Source organism: Acomys minous (assembly GCF_964271855.1).
Source record: "Acomys minous genome assembly, chromosome: 7".
Lineage (NCBI taxonomy): Eukaryota > Metazoa > Chordata > Mammalia > Rodentia > Muridae > Acomys > Acomys minous.
This window is the reverse complement of record NC_140488.1, coordinates 37,509,250-37,532,482: the sequence shown is the minus strand read 5'-3', so window position 1 is coordinate 37,532,482 and position 23,233 is coordinate 37,509,250. Positions and strand designations below refer to the sequence as shown.

Genomic DNA, 23,233 nt, shown 5'->3' with positions numbered 1-23,233 from the left:
AGAAAAACTGGCCCCATTCTAGGTATACCTCAGTGTCAGTGGACATTTGGATTGTCATAGTCTAGTGTTGGGAGAGATGTTACCATGTAAATAGAGGTCAGAAGTGCTACTAATCACCCTACAATATACAGACTATAACAAAGAATGTCAATAAAGTCAAGGATTAATGTTGCAGGATATTTGATCTCATTGTGAACCCCCAGATTGTGAACTATAAAAAACCCATTTCTAATTGTGGTATGGCTTAAGTCTTCAATCCTCGAGCTTTCTGTTTACTGTAAACAAGAACTTGTGGTGTGTTTTAGCCCTAGCACACATCTTTAATCCAAGAGCTTTCTGTAAACAGGATTAAACAAAGTCATCCATAGGTCAAGAGGTAGAGCAAACAACCAGATTGACAGGAAGTACACACAGGTAAAAACCATAGAGAGTGAGAGGAAGTCCAGAGGTTGGATAGAGAGATGGACAGGAAGTAGAAAGGAGGGACTTTAAGTTTTAAGGGTATTTAAGATAGCTTGGAGACAGAAGAAGGGTTTTTTGTTTTTTTCTTCTTCTGGGACCTGAGCTGAGCAGGAAGGTAGCTAGGTGTGTTCTCTGCCTTGCTCAGCTAGCAGGTTTTCACCCCAGTGTTTGTCTTCTGAGTCTTTATTGGTAAAATCGAATGACTGGGATTTAGTTTTTTAAAAACAACAGTTGAGAATGTTCTGACCATAGGCTAGATCTGGGTAGGGGATTAAAGTTTACCACCTGTATTGTCCTTGGCTGGTGCCTTAGTTTGAGCGGGACCCCTGGGCCCAAATCTGCCTACCATAATGTTCTACTTGTAGGTTTTTAGGACCCTCTGGATCCTTCTACTTTGCTATTCTCCCATGCTTCTCTCATCTAGAGTCCCAATAGGATGTCCTCCCCTCTGTCCCAGCTTCCTGGTAAGTGAAGGCTTTCGTGGGACATGCCTTGGGCTAGTATGCAGATATAAGTGAGTCAGAACATTCTCCACAGTTGAGTGGAGAGTGGGATATGACTTTCTCACGTACTCTGGTGCCTCACATTTGACCATGTCCCCTGGAGGGGGAGACTTGGTGGCACTCAGAGGAAGGACAGCAGGTTACCAAGAAGAGACTTGATACCCTATGAACATATACAGGGGGAGGTAATCCCCCTCAGGAACAGTCATAGGGGAGGGGAATAAGGGGAAAATGGGAGGAAGGGAAGAATGGGAGGATACAAGGGATGAGATAACCATTGAGATGTAACAAGAATAAATTAATAAAAAAAAAAACCCACAACAGTTGAGGAGCTAGGGAGCTGGCTCAGCAGTTAAGGGCACTGGCTGCTCTTCCAGAGGTCCTGAGTTCAGTTCTCAGCAACCACATGGTGGCTCACAACCATCTATAATGTGTTCTGGTGCCCTCTTCTAGTGTGCAGGCGTACATGTAATCAGAATACTGTATACATAGTAAATAAATAAATGTGTAAAAAAAATCCCAACAGTTGAAAAATCCTCTGTCAACTAAATTAGTCCCACCATTGATCTGGGCTACATTTTCATAATGTAATGATTATACTGGTGAAGTGTGAAGACCTGAATTTGGATCTCCAGCACCCACATATATGGTACGGGTACACATCTGTAACTTCAGCACTGGAGGTCAGAGACAGGCAGATCCCTAGAGCTTCTTGGCCAACCAGTCTAGCTGGTTGGTGAGCTCCAGGTTCAGTGAGAATCTGTCTCAAAAAATAAGGTGAGAGGGTACACATACACATTATAGCCACCATCCCCCATAAACACAAGAATTACATATTAATAATCAGGATGTTTTATTCATATAAGACATGTATTCTTAGTTACTGCTGAAGCTTGTCATAAATGATCTGTACATGGTGGATATTCTTTTTTTAAAAAAGATTTATTTATTTTATTTATTGCATATGAGTGCTTTATCTGCAGAAGAGGGCATCAGATTACATTATAGATGGTTGTGAGCCACATGATGGACATTCTTGAGGCTGTGGTTTAGTAAACTGTACTTAGCATCTGCCAGAGAAGTCGAATGATTGAAAAATATTTTATGTTGGACTTCAATTTTTAAATTTTGTTTAAATATCAGCTTGTGTCTTGAATTTCCTATTTTGTTTATAACCTTGTTGCTTTCTTTCCAGTTAACATTATAGTAGAATCACATTATCTAAGAAAATGCTGACATGGCTCTGTTCTTCCCCAGCCCATCAAAACCTCTTCATATCAGTAGAGGGTTTTGAACTATAGCCTCTGGGTTTTCAAAGAAAATTATAAAAAAAGAGTTGGCTGAACAGAGACCTCAATAATAAACACTACATAGAAAACTATCCCATCCTAGTATTTCCTTTCTGTGCTGCTATCTTTATAGGTGGAGAGACTTTGCTCAGTTACTGCTAAGTATAAATTTCATCTATCTATCTATCTATCAATTAATTAATTTATTTATTTATTGAGACAGAGTTTCTCTGTGTAGCCTTGGCTGTCCTGGACTCGCTTTATAGACCAGGCAGGCCTCGAACTCTCAGCGATCCACCTGCCTCTGCCTCCCGAGTGCTGGGATTAAAGGTGTGTGCCACCACCACCCGGCTTTCATCTTTTATTTTGAAGGGAAGAACATTATTTATAAAGCATTCTACTAGCTTGATGGTCAAAACTAATTTCAAGAGTTCTTAAATCTTTTAAGAGCTTAGAATTATTACTGCCTATGCTATAGGCTTGCCTAGGGAGAGCAATTACATTGGGAAAAAGTTAGTCATCTCTCTTAATTTGAGGGAAAAGATGAAGAAATGGTAAAATGACTAAATGTTGTATTAAAAAGTTAATGGGTATTAAATAAATAAGAGTTGAACAACCTGATTGGGAGGGAAAGTCAATTTAGACCCAGTTTAAGTCCTCCACTTTTAAAAATCTGGCAGTAACGGTGGCATCAATGACCATTTTTCCTTGTGCTTACATTTGCAGAAAAACAAAACTAATTCAGATTTAAACATTTATGGCTCTATATCATAAAGGCATATGGCATTTATAATTCCGTATCAGTTTTTCCCCTTTGGTTGAAATAAAATTAAATACTGTTTGCTTGTTTTCTTTCTTTCAAGACCAAGTTTCGTTATATAGCCCACATTTCCCTGAAACTTCCAATGTAGCTCAGGCTGGCCTCACGGTCATATTCATCCTGCCTCAACCTCCTGATTACTGGAATTCCAGGCAAGTCCATCACATCTGGTTAAGTACTTGGATTCTAGTGGGGGGGATTTTAAAGGATTTCCCAGATTGAAAATGAGTGAAAAGGAACAACAATGTGAGTCAGGATCAGCAGCACATGTGTGTCCCTTGGTGGGGAGGCTGGCAGGCCACAGTAGGGGGAGCAGGCTGTCCGGATGATACCTGATAGGTTGTGGTCAGATGGTGGGGGAGGAGGGCCCCTTCTGTCAGAGGTCTAGGGAAGGCAAATAGGACACAAGAGGGAGGGAGGGAACAGGAAGATACAAGTGAGGGGATAATAATTGGGGATGTAATATCAATAAATTATAATAAATTAAAAAAAATGCTGAGGCAAGAGGATCACTTGAGGCCAGGGCAACACAGTAAGACCTAATCTCAAAAAAAGTTAACAAGAAAGAACAACAAGGTTAAGATAACAAGAGTTGGGGAGATGGCTTGTTTGGGTAAAATGCTTGCTACCCAACAAAGAGGACTTGAGTTCTGATCCCTACCACCCATAAAAGCTGGGTATGCAGCACAAGCCTATAACCCCAGTGCTGGCACAGGGAACAAGACAGGTGGATTCTGGAGAGCTCACTGTCCAGCCAGTCTAGCCAGAACGGTGAGCTCTGCGTTCAGTGAGAGGGATTCTCTCACAGAAAATGTTAGAAGGCTTGGAGACATGGCTCAGCAGTTGAAAGCACTGGCAGCTCTATCAGAGGACATAGGTTTCATTTCCAGCATTCACACGGTGGCTCACCAGCATCTATAACTCCATTTCCAAAGGATCTAACATGCTCTCTGGCTTTGGAGGGTACCAGGCACACATGTGGTACACAGGTATACATGCAAAATACCCATATACATAACTAAAAAATGTTATTGGTATTAAAAAGTAGGCTACAGTATGCTAGAGGAAGATAACCCAATGTTGACCTTAGCCTCCACAAGTGAACGCATGGCAAGGATACCCACATGTGCACACATATATACACAAGCACACACACACATACAACACATACGAAAATAATATTAACAATGTTTCAAGACACTAAACATTAACTCAGGATATCATATAATGAAATTTCATTGTTACCTATTTCAGTCCTTTGTACTTTGTCTTTCTCCTCCTCACCTTTCCACAATTTTCACCGTATATACTTACCATTACCATTTTACACCTACTGTTTCCTCCTTTTAGAGACAATGTCTTGCCACATAGCCCAGCCTAGCCTCAAACTGGGGATCCTCCTGACTCAGCTTCAAGAGAGCTGGGATTACAGGCATGTACTAGATGTTTAGCTGCTATTTTTCTTTCTGTGTTGTCAATCTCTCATTTTTAGTAGTATACTTTATTTATATTCTATGTGTGTTATTAAGGACTTGGGGTGACTTTTACTACTATATTTAGAACATAACACAAATTATTAGAATATCTCTTTTCCAATAACTGACTGATTGACAGGGTCTTATGTATCCCAGACTGGCCTCAAACTCATTGTGTAGTCAAGAGTGACCTTAAACTTCTGATCACTCCCTTTCCAGCTGTGAATACAGATACATCACCACACCCAGTTTTGCAGTACTTATAGGGCCTCCTACTTGCTAAGTAAATACTCTGCTGAGCTACATCCCCATCCCCTCCCCCCCCCTTTTTTTTGAGACAGGGTCTCTTTAGGTAACCCTGGCTGTACTAAAACTAAGTATATAAATTAGGCTGGCTTCAAACTCAGAGATCCACATGTCTTAGCCTCCAGAGCGCAGGAATTAAATGCTTGTGCAACCACGCTGTTTCCCACTTTTATAGCAAAATAGAACATTAATTTAAGTTGTTCTTAATTATGTGGCTAGTAATGTTTGTTTTTATCCTGTAGTCCCAACTGTTTTCCACAGAAATCAAGTTTCTTCATCTTCCTTTTAACATGATAAAAAATGTATAAATAGTTACTTACTCTTGGATGAAAAGCGATGGCAGTGACAAAGTCTATATGTTGAAAACAGCAAAGGCATTCTCTTCTAGAAATGTGCCATAACCTGACTGTTTTATCCATAGAAGAAGAGAGCAGAAAGTAGTTCTATGGAAAAAAATTGTATCAGTTACTTTATTACTGTATATATGAAAACACTATTTACCCAACGAAATCAAACTAGGATTATAGTTTTATTTCCCAGTTTTTAGTTTTATATACTATGTTATTACTATACACAGCGTCATAAAGAACACAACCAATTCAATTCACTTGAAAAATTTTTATTGTCTCAAATTATCTAGTGTAGTTCACCGATTTTAAGATGTTTTTAGAATTACTTGTTACATTACTACGAATCTTACAATGTATGAGAGGAAGTATGTCAGGTGCTAGCAGAGGATTAAGGAGTGCCTTAGCTGTTATGACCTGCACATATTTAAACTTAACTATGAATACATGATATCTATTAATTAGATTATTTCAGTTTAGTTATTTTTCACACCAAGAACACTGGTGAATTCTAACTTACATGGATCCTAATTGTCATTTAAAATGTCTTCAAAAAGATTACTCTGTAATGCAGCATAGAAATAAAAAGTTATTGTGCTCCTGTCATACTCTAGGCAAGAAAATGTCAAATTTCTCAGAATACATCACAGAACTTTCTGAGCTGGAAGAGGTAGAGTAACTGATGTTAGGCACTGTATTTGCCCAATTTCCCTGAAACCAAACATGTACCCATCCAAAGCTTCTGGTTGGTCAAGTCTCAATAGCTTCTAAAACTCATCTATTTAAAGGGGAGAACTACGTATTACACTGAATGTTGAAACTCAAAGGGACTCTAGTATTTTTGACATGTCTAAAGATGACAAACAAATCAAGGATGTAATAACATTTATGGAGTACATATAATTTACTAAAGACTTTGTTCTTAGCACTATACAGCAACTCTGTGAAGGAGGCATATTATCATCTTTTTTGACAAACGAAAACAGTGAGGCACAGAAAATTTAAATAACTTGCCTAAGATTACACAGCCTGCCAGTGGTAGAGTTCAAGAGTAAGTGGTCTAACTCCAGGTAGGGTCTAACCATGTTTTGTAGAGTACAGAAAATATCAAGATGCTTTGTCATTTGCCCAAAGTAATAAGAACCCTTAATCGTTATCCTGTGGTAGCTCATAGCTATCATCTTTGGGATATGGAGGCAGGAGAATCAGAGGAGTTCAAAGTCATCCTTAGCTACATAGTAAGCTTGAAGCCACCCTGGCTACCAGAGACCCTGTTTTCAAAAACAATAAAAAATAAACAAAAAGACTAATTGTAAAAATATTGATTTGGCTATAACTGTAATGAGCTAGTCTACAAAACACATTTAAAGTACCTATTTTAAAACAGATATTACACTTTATTATTAAAATACAGAGTTTGGATCCACATGTGGTGTTTCATGGTTTTAATTTCACCATTTGTGGATGCCAAGGCTTGCTCCACAGTTGGTGGGACTGTTTGGGAAGGACAAGGAGGTATGGTCTTGTTGGAGAAGGTGTGCTTTGAGGAGTGGGTTTCAGGTTTCAAAAGCCCAAGCCCTTCTCAGTTAGCTCTCTCTTGTATGCATTCTTGCCTGCTGCCATGCTCATCATGGACTCATTCTCGGAAACTGTAAGCTAGCCACCAATTATTTTATATCAATTATTTATTATATATTTTATTTATACAATAAATGAAATCATTTATTATATTCCTTGGTTATAGTGTCTCTCCATATCACTAGGAAAGCAATTAAGACAGTGACAGGTCTTTCCCAGGAAAAAGCACCCCAATTTGTTATTCAATATCAAAATGGTCAGCCCTGAAAACATAACGTACAAGTAACATTGTATTAAGCTGATTGTATTTGTATATTTAGGAATACACACATGCACGCACACACACATTAATGTAGATAACTTCTACAAATGTTTTGAAAGTGTTGTACTCTCTTGTTTTCTGTATTTATCTTTTTATGACTAGTATCCATAATATCAAGAATCAGGAAGTCAAAGCTTACAAACTACCACCATTCTTAAGGCAAATATGTAGACTGATACTAAATACATTTTTGTGACCTACAAAAGAATTTGTGAAGAATTCAAGAAAGGAGGAATTTATGAATTCTTAAATCTTTGCAATGTACCAATCATTTTTGTGTTTTGTATGCTAGCTTCTGTAGGGTGATGAGCTATTCTGACATCAGGATTGGCTAGAGAGTAATGCTCCGAAGATATGGAGTGTGAATTATACTCTCCACTGCCTAGCTACACACTTCTCAGTATGTTCCTTAAGTCATACGAATCTTTTTCAAATCCTTGATAAACATCAGTAACTTCACCTGTTTTGATTGAATACAAATAGAGAACACATATAAAATACTTCAATTTGGTGTCCTCAGTGCCTAAAATCCTCTACCTGGCACATTAATAGATCATTTTTTATTTCTTTATTTTTAATTGTGTGTGTGTGTCTGTGTGTGTGCACACATGTGTACAGGTGCACTTGCACATTAACTGTAGTAGTCCGCAGAGGACAGAGGTATCCTTTTAGTGCTGGAGTTATGGGCAGTTGTAAACTTCCCCATGCAGATGTTGGGAACCAATCCCATTCACAGATGTTAACTGAACATTTACTATGTGCCAAGTAGTTTCATTAAAAAAGATTTTATGTGTATGAGTATTTTGCTGGTATGAATGTATGAGTACTGCATGCCTAGCTGGTGTTCATGGAGGCAAGAAGAGACTGTTGGATCTCCTGGCACAGGAGAAGCAGATGGTTGTGAGCCATCATGTGGGTGCTGGGAATGAAACCCAGGTCCTGTGCAAAATCAGCAAGTGCTCTTAGCTGCTGAGCCATTTCTCTAGCTCTATGTAAGTGCTTTGTATTTATTCAGGTAATTGTTCCCTATAATTCTACAAAGATGCTACTTTTATTATGCCTATTGTGCAAGTGAGGCATGGTAAAGTTAAAAAAAGTTGTCAAAAAGTCCACAACTATCAGTGGCAAAGTAGCTAGAATATGAGTCCTAGAGCCTGACTCCAGAGTTATGCTCTTAACTAGGTGGTTAAGTGAACAACAGGTATTTTTTAAAAAAGATTTGTTTATTATGTGTACAGTGTTCTGCCTGCATGTATACATGTATACTTGCAGGTTAGAAGAGGCCATCAGATCACATTATAGATGCTTGTGAGCCACCATGTGGTTGCTGGGAATTGAACTCAGGATCTCTGGAAAAGTACTCAATGCTCTTAACCTCTGAGCCATCTCTCCAGCCCCCAAGAGGTATGTTTTGAGTGAACATGAAATACAAAATACCAAGCAAACAAATGTTTATACGTTCTCAGTTTATCATTTGATTTTAATTAAAATATAATTACATCAATTTCCCCTTTTCCTTTTTTCTCTCTAAACCTTCCCATGTTCTTTTCCTTCAACACTCTCATGCCCTCTCTTACTCCCTCTTGAATTGATGTCTCTTTTTCTTTGACTATTTTCTTACACACACACACACACACACGCGCGCGCGCGGTGCTGAGTCTGTTTAGTTTTGCACCAAAATGCAATTAGGTAAGAGGAGTATGTTCTAGTATTCCATAGTACAGGATACTGTCTGTAAGCTACAAGTATTTATTATAGATTTTCTAAAGAACTAGAAAAGAGGAATCTACAAGCATCAAATACAAAATGATAAATCTTTAAGGAAGTAGATGCAAATTTCCTGATTTTTTTTATCATTATCTATACTTCATTAATATAATTATAATGTGTCAACTAAAATATAAAAAAGTCAGACATAAAACTCTTGATTTATATGTAAAAAGGATCTTGGGACATTGAGATGACTCAGAGGGCAAAGGTGTTTGCTATTAAGCCTTGATGACCTGAGGACAATCACTGGGACACACACGGTAGGAGAGAACTGAATCTCACTTGTTCTCTGTCCCCCATATGCATACCTTGGCACATGTGCACACACATATACATACAGAAATAAGTGAATAGATGTAATTAAAAAATTTTAAGACTAAACATTTAATTTCCCCCCCCAAAACACTGGCTCTGTTCCTGTTTGTGTTCGTGTGTGCACATGTACATGTATGCATATGCATGTGAAGGTCAGTGGGTTACCTTAGGTGTTGTTCCTGAGCTAGTACTTATTTTATGAGACTGAGTCTTTTACTGGCTTAGAACTTTCCAGGCAGGCTAGGCTGGCTTGTCAGAGAGTCCATGGGTCTACCTGTCTCTTCTCTTGCAAGCAAGCAAGCAGATCTCAAGTGCCGTTTGATTTAACTTACAATTAATATCTCTGTGCTACATAAGGTTTTTTATGACATGATTAAAATATATGGGTACCACTTGTATCCCAGATATTACTATCTAGTTAACACAGTTCATTTTTCTCAAGTTGTTTAAAGATTTTCTTTCTGTGTTTTTTTTCCCCCCAAGACAGGTTTCTCTGTGTAGCCTTGGCTGTTGATCTTAATTTTTAAAAAAGCTGTTGAGGTATTCAGTGGCAAAATTATCCCTTTACTTCTAATATAATATTGCTCTTTGGGAAAAACTTCACAAAATGAATTGTTAAGGAAAAATGAGAAATTGCACGAAGGTAGCAACTTAGCCTTAAAGCAGGTTTAAAGATTGACTAGACTTGATCTTTGTAGCTGAAGTCAAATTCATTTTTGTTAAGGATCATTTCTTTCCGAAAATCACTGCATATAAAAAGCAAATGGCAAATAATACACAGATAGATCTAGATTGTTAAGCAGTATTAACATTTACTTGAACCTCCTCTTTTTTAGAACTTAGATTAGCTTGTAAATAACTTTTACAACGTAGACAGCTGACACTTGCTACTGTGATAATAATCATACAAATAAGACATTTTACAATATCAAGGTCAAAGTCATACACATTAATATGTAATTCAAATAATAATTTCTTACCTTAGACCAGGAAAGATCAAGGAGATCAGCAGTATGCCCTTTATATTTGCAAAATGGCCGCTGCCGAAACGGTGCATTTTTGTCATCTGGGTCTTCGTCAGTTCCACTACATACCTAGTTAGACATAAAATAAACTTTAAAACTGAGATGTAATGCTATTAAAACAAGAACATCAGACTTTTCACACCCACTTGTTCTCTCATCAATTTGTATGATGCTCAACTGAAATCTCAAGCCACCCAAAACAGACTCCTCTGTTTATGCTGATTTATTACTTACCACCTTTCTTTCTCTCCAGGAAATAACAAATTAGAATCATTCCTGGGGCAATAGACCCTACTACCACATTCTTCCCCCTCTCTAAAGCAGCCCCTTCCTTTGACCTTTTCTTATCATCTGTTTCTTCAGGAGAAGTGGAACCAGCTCAAGGGGGTGAGTCATGACTGGGCTAAACTAATTTAAGATTAACTCACTCCATTTCCCAAGGATGACTAGTTTAGCCACAGGGTGTATTCAACAGAGCCCACTAACGAGACTTTCCCCTTTTCTTGTCTTTGAACATCTCAATGTGACACTGTATCTGCCTTCTTAGGACCAGAAGGTAGGGAAAGGCCCAAGACAAAAGAGTAAAAAGCAGAAAGCTGATGGAACTCTGGTGAAATTGCTGAGCTAATGAGCTCTGAGGAGCCTTACCTCTTGATTCACTTCCTCATTATTTAAGCCATTTATAATTAGGTTTCTTATATTTTGCAGAGGTGTGTAGAAAATAATGCCATACATGCATGCCAAAATTAGTTATTGCATGCTTTGTATATTTATCATCTGAATGAATCCTAGCAACTCTTTGAAATAGGTATTAGCACCATGAATATGAAGACATTAAGAAAAAACCCCTACAGGCCCAAGAGGTTAAAGTACCATATTAGAAAGTCACACAGCCACCTGTGAACAAGAGATTCAAGACAGAATATGTGATCTAACTAGAAACTCCAGATTTATTTCTCAACTGCTTTAAAGCAGGTAGCATGAGAGAAAATATGGAGTTCCTGCTAAGCCTGTATGCTTAGGGAAGAGTGGCTGGATGAGGATAAAGACAAAAATTCATGGAATTATAAAAAAGATATGAGTGTGGAAAAGTACTTTTGAGACGACCTCATGACGGATCTCAAAATTGAGCTCAAAATTCTAGGTGGGAGAAGGCCATGGAGAACCAATACAGAATTCTGAAAAGGAAAGGTAACAAGATCGGACTGGAGCTTTAGAAAGACAACTGTGAAGAATGTCAAATCCTGTTTCCTGCACGTGGAGGTGGGAAAAAGTGAGTTGAAGAATGCAGGTTTGACTTGAGGTACAGGTCTTGAAAGATCCAAGCGAGGTTTGACTTGAAGGCCTCCTCCCTGAGGACTAACTTTAAAGTTTAGGGAAGTGCTATCAGGGAGACAAGCAATCAACAGTTGTACCCAGCCTGTGAACTGTGAACTGTGAAGCCTGCAAAGCCTGTGAACCATAACAATAGCAGCATGTGATATCCCTAAGACTGTAGCAGTAGCATTCAAATCTTGGCAGTAACCAGCAACTGCAATTGGATTTAAGGCCTACTCAACAGGAGGGGATTCCCAGCTGGTATTAGAAACTTGGCAAGTGTCTGGGGCTAGTGAGAGTATGCATCTTAAAAGAAAACCTACTACTGCCAACAAGAGAACCTACTACTACTAACCCAGCACAATTTCTAACTGCACTGTAAATACTTATTTCACACTGACGGATAACTATAGCTACCAGCCCTCACCAAAGAATCTTCTATTTGCAACAAGTAGAGGCTGTTACAGAAAAATCACAACTGGTCAAAATGCAGAGAAACACTGGTCATAGGGTGCCTATCCCCAACGGCTATAGCTAACACAACTCCTACACCTGAGATTTAGGGACCTTCTATTTTTGGTTATGAGCCTAGCCTTGAGCAACTGAGCCATCAGCCTGACGTGGTGGCGCATGCCTTTAATCCCAGCACTCAGGGAGGCAGAGGCAGGCAGATCTCCATCAGCTCACGTCAGCCTGGTCTACAAAGTGAGTCCAGGACAGCCAAAGCTACACAGAGAAACCCTGTCTCCAAACAACAACAACAACCACAACAACAAACCAAAAAAATAAAATAAAAATCCTAAAACAAACAAACAAACAAACAAACAAAAAACCCAAAAAACAAAATACTGAGCCATCTATCCTGAAATGAATGTTAGTTGTCCAAACAAACAAAAATAATCCTTGAGAATTAATGCTTAAAAATAATTTAAGAACCACATTATCATTTAACAAAACTAAGGGAAACGAGCAGAAAGATTTTTAAGAGCCAGAGGACCAGGGTATCTGCTGTGAGATTGTATCTCCTAGAAATGGCAAGGGATGCTTCATCCATGACACTTCTCTCTACTATATGGCTGTCAAAATAAGACCGAAACAAAGACAACACCAAAAGACATGCAATGAGGAAGGAGGAAAATGTCATGGCAACTCACTTAAGGACAAACTAGTATAGTCTTCCCCACAGGGATGAGCCTCTCTAATTGTTTATATGATACCAAGTGCTCAACCCTGAATTCATGTGCACATAAACAACACTAATCATACTAAACAGGTTATATTATTTATGTGTATTTGTGTGAGAGAGCAGGGAGAGGGAGAGAGAGAATAACAATTAAAGAAAAAGAGGGCCAGGAATTTAAGAGGAAAAAAAAGTGTGTGTGTGTGTGTGGGGGGGGGATAGAATAAGGAAAGGGAATGAGGGAAAGGATGTAATTATATTTTAATAATAAAATCATCAAATATTAAAATACAGGAAAAAATGAGGCCTTGAATTAGGAAAGTAACTATGGGACAGAGAAATAAGCTATGACTATTATTTGTTTATAATGGAGGGTGATTTTTAGTGCTGAGGATGGACTCCAGGGCCTCATGCATGCTAGACAATGACTCTCAATACCGTACTATACCTCTAACCCTATATAGAACTTTAAACATTTATAGAAACATCTTCACAGGAACCATGCAGGCAGACCAGAACATAGAGATTTGGACTGTTTACCAATCACTTCTAGAGATCAACTTTTCCCCAAAGTTTACTTCCAGACTAGTTAACCCTGATTAAAGGCATAATGTTAATATTCTTGCCTCATTACATAAAAGCCAACTTAATAATAATTTATTTTTCATTACTGCTTAAGCACATTTCACTTAACAGCAATTCCAGGCCTCTTTAATTAAAAAAAATTATTTGTTTTTTTTATGTGTATGAGTACTTTGCCTACATGTATGTATGCATGTATACGTGTTTGTGTGTTTGTGTATGTGTGTGTACTAAGTGTATGCCTGATGTCTTTGAGGTCAGTAGAGGGTGCTAGGTCACATGGCACTGCAGTTAGGGATGGTTGTGAGCCACCATGTCAGTGCCAAAAACTGAATACAGATGCTCTGCAGAGCAACAAGTGTTCTGAACCATCAGTCTAGCCCCTGCCCTCTCCACACCACTAGGTCTCTTCTCTTTAGACATTCATTTTCTTTTCCCTGCATTTTTGGTATTGGAGATCTAATCCAGAGCCACAGCACTCTACCTCCAGCCCTCCAGTCACTCAATATTTTTAATAATCATTTTTTTTGTTATTTTTAGATAGGGTTTCTCTGTGTAGCTCTGGCTGTCTTAGAAATAACTCAGTAGACCAGGCTGACCTAAACTCACTCAGATATCTGCCTGCCTCTGGCTCTCAAGTGCAAGACTTAAAGGTGTGAGCCACTACACCAGCTATAGTATTAATTATCTTGTGCATGAGAAAAGTTTTCACGATGATGAACTTTCTATTTGTAGTATTTCAGATTTGGGATGTTTAATTGGTTTCTTGATTATTTAAAAATGTCTCCTTGTGCTGGAGAGAAGTCTCAGAGGTTAAGAGGCCATTTTTCAAGAAGACCCAGGTCTGATTCCCAGCACCCATGTATTCTTGCAGTACCCTATACTCATGTTTGTTACTTAATTCTCCTGCTTGCCCAGTGGCTACCTAGAGTTAGATGCTATTTCTTAAACACAGTAGACCTATCTTGTAGCTATACTCCCTCCTATATATAAAGAGGATCATTTCCTTACTACTTTTACATTTTTGCACAAATGATAAGCTTTGGGTGAAGCTGTCTATTAAGCAAGTTTAATAGTTCTTATTGTAATGTCTTGTACTCAATTAACATTTTAATTATACCCATCCAGAGGTGGGCACCTGGCAGAAGTAGTTACAAATTTGTAAGCTGCTATACAGTATAGGCTGTTTTTAAAAGTAATAAATACCTAGAAGCTTTTTAGTAAATTAAACTTATAAATAAAACCTTTTCCCCAGAGCAAAGCAGTTACAAGTGTCACCCTTTATTAGCAAGTGAAGGCTTTAGAGAAAAAGTGGACCATGAAAAATGGGCATAGCTTGAATGGGAAGAAGTGAGACTGGAAGCACCGAGGTAAAGGAAAAACAGAATAAAAGCACAGAGGCAGGAACTCAGTGCTGACTGCACACCTACTACAGCCAGCATGGAGTAAGATGGTCACGGTTAGTCCAAAGCCTAAAGAGGCAAACAAGCTGAAAAGGAAGATACGGTAAACAATATAAATATAAAAGCACATATTATCAAAACACATGCATAATAATTTCAACTGCTAGATTTAGGGAAAGTAGTAAGAGAATATAAGCTATTTGAGCTGGACCTAGAGGGGGCCTTCTGGACAAAGCAAAAACATGGGGAAAGAATCACTGTGAAGGAATAATTAGGATGCAGAGCAGCACAGAAAGCAGAAGTCCTGGACCGCAGAGTATTGAAACTGAGTTAGAAAAGCAATGCGAGGCCATACTAAGAAGTGACTTTTTCCTGGACATACTCAATAGACACCAGAAGAACTTAACTATAATTAATTAAACTATAAAGTGGCACAATTATTATTATTTTAGAAATATTAAACCTGAAATGATAAAAGTGATTATATTTTATTTAGGTATGCATCTGTAGGTTGGTACCTTGAATAATACTATTCACTATTTGGTAGTCTTGAAACTTGAGAATTTCTCACTTGGGAATACTAACAGTCAAAACACTTTTAAAATTACATGTTAATTTTAATTAAATGCCTTGACAGAATGTTTTTATAATTGAAAATTATTTAAGGGCATCAAACAAATCATAGCATTTCACAATAGTAACCATAAAATGTGAACATACCCCTGTGTCTGTGTCAGATTTTGATGAGCTTAGACTTTCCTGAGATGGTGATGGTGACACACGTCCTAAAAACAGCACAATAATTGTAAAAAACCCATATATGTATATATATATATATATATACTTATCTACCAACAAAAATATTGTAAAAATAGTGATAGTCACAGAATATAACAGCCTGGAAAAACCCATTTTCTAAATGTGAACTATAACTACACAAGCACCTACACACTCATCTTTATCATTTAAAACAATTTAAATAAAATGGCTTAGCCAGTTCTCTAAACAAAATATCATTTAATCCTCGTTGTTCATAGTAAATACATCATTACCCACTACAAGAAATAGCAAGGGAAAACAACAAAAGACCAACAAAGGGTCTGAGCTGAGGTTAGTTCTCAAAGGCAATTGAAATTGTCTTTTTGCTTCAGGTAGAACAAGAAAAAAATGACCAGGTAGACCAGGAAGAGCTCCCTCCCTCCCTCTACAACTTTGCCTTGACAAACATATCACCATCTTCGATTATGTGCTACAACATATGTTACGGAAACTCAAGAGTCCCCAGATACTCATAAGGCTGAGGCAAGAAGAGCTTAAGTTTAAGGCCTGCCTGGCAACACAGTGAGACAGGACCACATGATAATTTTTTTTAATGGAAGGCAGATTGAGAATATAACTTAATCATAGAACTTAAATAGACACCTGGTATACTTGAGGACCTAGGTTCAATTTCTAGTACCAAGAAATCTCTAAACAAAACAAAGCATAGGGTCTAACTAGGTGGCTGAATGAATCTCTAGAAACCTCTGTTGCTTAAATTGGTGCTTTGATTGTACTCTATATTCTCATCAACAGTTGACTCCATTCTCCTTGTTTCCATTTCTTAACTTTTTACATTATTGGGAAGGGATAGTTTGTAGATAAAGTGTGTTACATTAAAGTTTATAAGTAATCCCTTAAAATTAGAGTCTCTACTTACTTAAATTCTTCATACTTTCCTAAATCATCACATAAGAATATTTTGTTTAGATATACTGTATTTACCATAAATTAATGTTATTATGAGGTTTTTCATTATCAGCTAACAGATTTTTTTTATATATCCATTGATATATTGACAAACTTTATTTACTTTTCATGGCTATTTTCTTAATCTTTCTTTACTTAGTGATTATATATAGTATTCTTACTCTTTTTCCAATTTAATTTGATTTTTCATTTTAATGTAGAATAGAACTGATGGTTACCAGAGGAATAAAGTAATTTCTAAATGTAATTGATAAAATTATATACTACACTTGAAAAGGTATGAATTAAAAGCTTTGTGGTATTCTTTTCATTAGGGTTAGAATTTTTTTCTATTGCTGCTTGCCTTGTTTTTATTTTTTGAAATAGTCTTGATATATAAGCCTGGTCCGCCCTGAAATCTGGACCTTCTTGCCTTAGCCCTGCAGAGGGTCAAGATTATAGGCACACAATGTCATGGCATGCAAATGCTAGCTATTATGATAAGTAGTGGTTGCTACAAATGAGGAACTGGCCAGTTTAGCAGAACAGTACTCCTTATTAGATTTTGGAATTTGTTGGATTTTAAATAATTGCATGGTCTTTTTAAGTTCAGCATCTCTAATCTAAAAAAAAAAAAGAAACCTGAAATGCCTCTAAAATTAAAATACTTTGAGCATTTCCCCACTGTTTAATGAGTTTCAGATTACAAAGCATTTAGAATTCAGGAGCTGAGGATGCTCAACCTATATTGCACCTAAACACAAAAATTCCAGATTTACTTAGGTATTTAAAGAAATGAAAAATACCTTCAGTATTGTATTTCATTCGCATATTGTTGAAATAGTCAAAAGCATTTTTTAAAGCCCATATCCTCACTATATTGTCTTGTCCAGCTGAAGCAAGTAATCGGCCACAGTGAGAAAATTTCATGGTCCAAACAGCTCCCTATGAAAACAGAAAGTTCAAAATGACTTTTTAAGCTCAAAAGACATTACTTTAACTCAACCCTTGAAGTTATGACATATTATACAGAATAACATAAAACTTCCCTAATACAACTCATGGCTACAAGTGCAATAATACTACAGTACCACAAAGGGAAGCTTTCAAGAGAAAGGTCTATTAGGACCAATACCATTTCCCATAGTTTAATCTAACAAATTTAAAACTCCTGAACTATATTCATATATTAATAAAAGTGAGGGGTATTTTTGGTTGCATATACACATGCATATGTATGAACATGTGTATAGAGGTCAGAGGGCAACCTCAGGTGCCATTTGTGAGCATTCACAAGAGGCCAGAAATGTTTAGAAAAGCACAAACCGCTGGGCATGGTGGCACATGCCTTTAATCCCAGCACTCAGGAGGCAGAGGCTAATGGATCTCAGTGAGTTCAAGGCCAGCATGGTCTACAAAGGTAGTCCAGGACAGCCAAGGCTACAGATAAACCCTGTCTTGAAAAAACAAAACAAAACAACAACAAAAAAGCACAAACCACAGCTTGGAAATCTCAGTCCCTTAAGCGAGCATGAAGGGCTAAGAGAAAGCCCTCGCATGTCACTAAGAACTCCTACCAAGACTGAAGTGAATAAAGCCCACCCTAGCTGTGGCAGCCATGGCATGAAGCACTTTGAGGTACCTAAGTAATATGATCTTATTCACTTTTCTCTCTACAGTATATGGCTAGACTCTCTATGGAAACTGAAAACAGTGGAGAACTGTGTTCAGAAAAGTGTTAAAGAATAGGGGTCTTTAGTATGGAAATGTCAAATCCTATCCCAACAAATACGACTATAACTCACATTTAGGTTTAGTAATATAGATTCTTTAGGAACAAAGATTATCCAAGTTAGAAGCAACAGTTAATTTACTTAAGTAGCATTCACTTCCATAAAAGTCAAATACAGTAAAAAAATAACATCGCCATTTTGATCCCAACATATTTTACTTAAGTAGAAAATAAAGGTGGGTTCAATATAGTATAAGAAAATTCAGTAAATTCCAAAATGAAAACATTGTAAACAATTAAAACATTTGATGCATAGTTTATAAGCACAACAACTTAAATTTCAATATGGCCACTAGCTGATGTTCATAGTTGCTTTGTAGTTAGGGCAACACTTAGGCTTTATTTGATTCCCTGATCAAAGGCTCAGCAGAGTTTACGTAGGTTTGAGTTTGACTGCTATCTTGTGTTCCTAGGTTTGCAGAAGCTAACTGCAATACAATCTGAGTATTTTCATCTACATTGGCAGCCTTGATTTCTTTTCTTTGAAGTATTCAGGATCAAACCAGAGCCTCATATCTATGAAGGAAGCACTCTAACACCAAGCCGCATACCCAGTCTGGTACTTGTGAGATCTGAAAGAATGTAAACCTTTACCTATCTCTGTGTCGTGGCTGAACATTTTACTGAGAAAAACACTCAGAATTCTGATTTTTTTTTTCATAAAAGTCATAGAGACTAAAAGTAGAGCTTTATGTATGCTCTGCATATTCCTAGCCTTGAAATAGTTCTTTAAATTATGGTTGGGAATATTTAAACATTTGTAAAAATGACAGAATACTTTCTAATTTAAGTGCTTTAAAGTTTGGTCCCTCTGTATAGTTTTCACAGTAATACAGCCTACAATTCATTTATTTTAAACTTCATTTTTATTTTGAGTTTGGGCTGCCCTATGCAGCACAGGCTCACCTCGACCTCGTCATCTTCCTTCCTCAGCCTTCTGAGTGCTGGGATTATAGGACAGAGAGACTTCACTCAGCCAGATATGTTACTTTTTAAAACAATAATTCAGAGACAACCTCTTCATTTAAATGTAGTGATATAGATGTACTGTTCTTGAGTTTGATAGAAGCCTCAAGAAATACCCTACCAGCCATGAAAATTGAAATGGTTGCTTACCATATGTTCACCACTAAGGTCCTGCACCACTTTGATTTGATCAAAATCATAAGGTCCTTTGAAACCATGTGCTGCCTTGAACTTAACTGGTCTTGTATATGGCATTCCTTCATCATCACTTGATGAAGGGTCATCTTGATCAGTATGAAACACTGAAGACAAAAGCAACAAAAATCATCAATGGTTAATTCATATCTAGTTACAGTCATATTTTCAAGTATATTGATCATCGTATTGATTATTTTAGTAAATAAAGAAGTGAAATTTGTCTATTACTATATGACATATTAGTTGAGAAAATGGAGTCTAAGGCTAGATTGATTAGATCTGAATCTAGCTGTTATATATAATCTGCATGACTATAGAAAAGTTACTCAACTTATCTATATCCAGTTTTCTCACCTATAAAATGAGGATAATGATGATACTCACTTCATTGAGTTCTTATGAGATTAAATTATTTGATTTTTGTTAATTTTTAGAAGAGTAGCTGGCATTGAAAAACAAATGAGTACAATAATGACAAAGGTACAGTGGGCTACAATCTCTGCAAATTAAGAAAATCTATTTTTACATTATTTATTGTGTAAACATGTGCATGCCATGAGGTATATATGGAGTCTATTCTGTTCTATAATACAGATTATATACAGATAACAGAAATTCAACTCTGATTACTGGGCTTAGCAGCAAGCTCCTTTACCCACTGAGCCATCTTGCTATCCCCTAGCTTTGTTTTGTGTCGTGTGTGTGTGTGTGAGAGAGAGAGAGAGAGAGAGAGAGAGAGAGAGAGAGAGAGAGAGAGAGAGAGAGAGAGAGAGAGAGATGGGTGCATACACATGCAAAGGCACAAGATTAGAGATCAGAGAACAATTTTTTGGAGAGTGGTTCTAGTGTTATACCTTCTTTGTAGCAAGTCTCTCTTGTTTTTTGTTTGTTTTTGTTTTTGTGGTTTTTTTCTTTCTGCTGCTGTGCTACATACTGCACACTAATTGGCCTATAAATCTAAGGGTAATTCTCCTTTCTCCACCTCCTATGTAATAAATATGCTGGCATTACAGATGCACATTACAGCATCTAGCTTCTGCATGAGTTCCAAGGACTCCCATCAGGCTTGCATGGCAAGCATTTTTACCCATGAAATAATTCCCTGGTCCTAAGTTTACTCGATTAAAAAAACATTTTTAAAAGTCTATGTATTTTTATGGGTATGAGTGTTTTGTTTGCATGAGTGTCTGTGTAATACATGTCTGCCTGGTGCCCATGGAAGCCACAGAGGGTGTGGATCCCCTGAAACTGGAGTTAGAGATAGCTCTAGGCTGCCATGTTAGTGCTGGGAAATTTAACATGAGTTTCCTGAAAGAGCAGCCAGTATTCTTAACCACTAAGCCATTTCTCTAGTCCCTTAAGATTCTTAAAAGCCAAAAAGTCTGACAAAACCAATTTCCACATAATCATTGTACAGTAAATCCTTCAAGGTTGTTATAAGCACAAAATACTGAACCAATTCATATATAAAACTTATACATTATCTTTCTTCAAATTCATAAAATTAAGTGACTCATTTGAGGCTATAAAAGTTTATTATATTCACTGATACAGAGTGCTTCTTATAAATGACAAGCTAAATTTAGAAAATGCACATTAATGGACTGTTCAATTGAAATGTCCTCATTTTACTGACCTTCATCTCTTACACTTTTAACCTTATTTATAGCACGTTCACCATATTCCTCTGCAAGATGCTTTGCTCTCTTTACTGATTTTCCAAGGAATTTCTTTAGTTGAGTCCTGAAGAAAAATAAACAAAAAATGCATTGACACAACTGTACAAGATCCACAGACAAACTTAAAATCTATCTCTTTTTTTGAGGCAGGTCTTCTCTGTGTAGCCTTGGCTGTCCTGGACTCACTTTGTAGACCAGGCTGGCCTCAAGCTCACAGCAATCCACCTACCTCTGCTTCCCCAGCGCTATAATTAAAGGCGTGCACCACCACCGCCCAGCCAGAGCCATCTTTTAAAACATTAATAGTAGGTATTCAAGTTCCAGATTCCTTGTTTTACGGAATGAAAATATTCAAGTCAATATCCTTTGAAGAAAACATGTGAATATGATTTCTCCCAGTTATCACTTATTATATGCTCTAGAGCTGCAATTTTCTTTTTTTGATGTGACATTACTTTTAATATCAAGATATTGAAAACCACCTATACATTTAACATTAGAAAAGTGATGAAATGTATAGTGACACACTCATTTACTATTTAGGAGTCTAGATTATGAATAAATGTTAATCCCAATTCTCTGTTTGTGCTTATTTTACAGACTTTCTTAAGTACAAAATAAGGTTAATCATATCCATCAGGGTATTTTCTGATAAAGATAGATTTGCACTGTCTTGAACATATATGAAATAGAAATATTAGTTTAAGAAGTTTTAAAAAATATTTTATTTATTTATTTATTATTTATACAGTATTCTGCCCCCATGGGTGCCTGCATGCCAGAAGAGGGCACCTGATCTCATTATAGATGATTGTGAGCCACCATGTGGTTGCTGGGAATTGAACTCAGGACCTTTGGAAGAGCAGACAGTGCTCTTAACCTCTGAGCCATCTCTCCAGCCCCTAAGAAGTTTATTTTAAATTAAACTTTTTTATTTTTTGCATATACACTTATATTATTACACATATATACAATAAACTACATATAGCAAGAAGAACCATTATACAATCAGGAATTATATAAATGTTACATTCTTAGTGTTTTGGGTATTTGTATTTGACAGCCTTGAAGAAAATATCTTCCCTGTCTTGGTGTGTCTAAAATTCTGAATAAAAATCAATATCTATCATATCTCATCATTATCAAATTAAAACATCTATCTAGACTGCAACATTCAAGTGTGCATAATAACTGACAGTAGTTGGGTAGGGAAGGGCATGTTTATGTAAATCTATGGGCACCATCCCCAGATAAGAAGAGCTTGTAACAAGGCCACAAACATGCAGTTAAATAATTTTGAGAGGACTACTTTAGAGACTTGTCTCTAAGAACACAATTTACCAACAAAAAGGAAGGATTAAAAAGTCATGTATTGGAGTGCAGTGATGGCTCAGAGGTTAAGAGCACTGCTTGATCTTCCAAAGGTCCTGAGTTCAATTCCCAGCAACCACATGGTAGCTCACAACCATCTCCAATGAGATCTGGTACCCTCTTCTGGTGTACATAAATAAATAAATCTTTTAAAAATTAAAAAAAGTCACGTATGTACAAAATAGAATACCAGGGAAGTCTAAGATGACCCCTTGTATTTTTCTTTTATTTGGGTATTAGCTGTAATAAACTTCGGCTGAGCTTTCCCAATTGACACCCCCAAACACAAATTAACACAAGTATCAAAATCTTCCATAAATATGATCTAATTATTCTCTTTTTAATTAAAAAGTAGATATAAATATCTATGAACAGCAAAATGGATAAGTAAGTGCTGGTATAAAATATAACAAAACAAAGCCTTGTTCTTTGAATTGCCAAGCTATTACTTACCTCATGACCTTTGCACATGTGCTTGCTTCTGACTCAAACACTTTAATCCTGATTACTCATTTCTATTTACCTCTTAGGTCTCAGACCAAATAATCTTTCAAAATGGGCTTCCTTGAGCCAAACCATGATTTCTTCTTGTAGACTTCCACAGCACCTTACAGTTTTCTTTTACAGCAGTCATAAATACAGCTGCACTTTTATGCATAATTACATATTTAGTATCCACCTCCTCATTTAACTGGAAGGTCCATGAAGGCATAAGTGTAATTGTCTTAACTACTGCATTTACAGTATCTAATTCTAATGTGGTTCATAGAAAGACTGCAATATATTTATCTTTGGGTGCTACTGT

At 36.9% G+C, this 23,233-nt stretch overlaps 1 protein-coding gene across 3 annotated transcripts in view; it reads right to left on the bottom strand.

Moving 5' to 3' along the window:
- WDR44 (WD repeat domain 44) overlaps positions 1 to 23,233 on the bottom strand; it is a 129,846-nt gene that overhangs the window by 11,166 nt on the left and 95,447 nt on the right. For all 3 annotated transcript variants that reach the window (XM_084790546.1, XM_084790547.1, XM_084790545.1), the window contains exons 10-15: positions 21,015 to 21,121; positions 19,331 to 19,482; positions 17,229 to 17,367; positions 15,415 to 15,479; positions 10,168 to 10,281; positions 5,176 to 5,298 (exon numbers count right to left, since the gene is read on the bottom strand). In XM_084790546.1, coding sequence (XP_084646672.1) covers positions 5,176 to 5,298; positions 10,168 to 10,281; positions 15,415 to 15,479; positions 17,229 to 17,367; positions 19,331 to 19,482; positions 21,015 to 21,121 — 700 coding nt within the window. The remainder of the gene's footprint in view (positions 1 to 5,175; positions 5,299 to 10,167; positions 10,282 to 15,414; positions 15,480 to 17,228; positions 17,368 to 19,330; positions 19,483 to 21,014; positions 21,122 to 23,233) is intronic.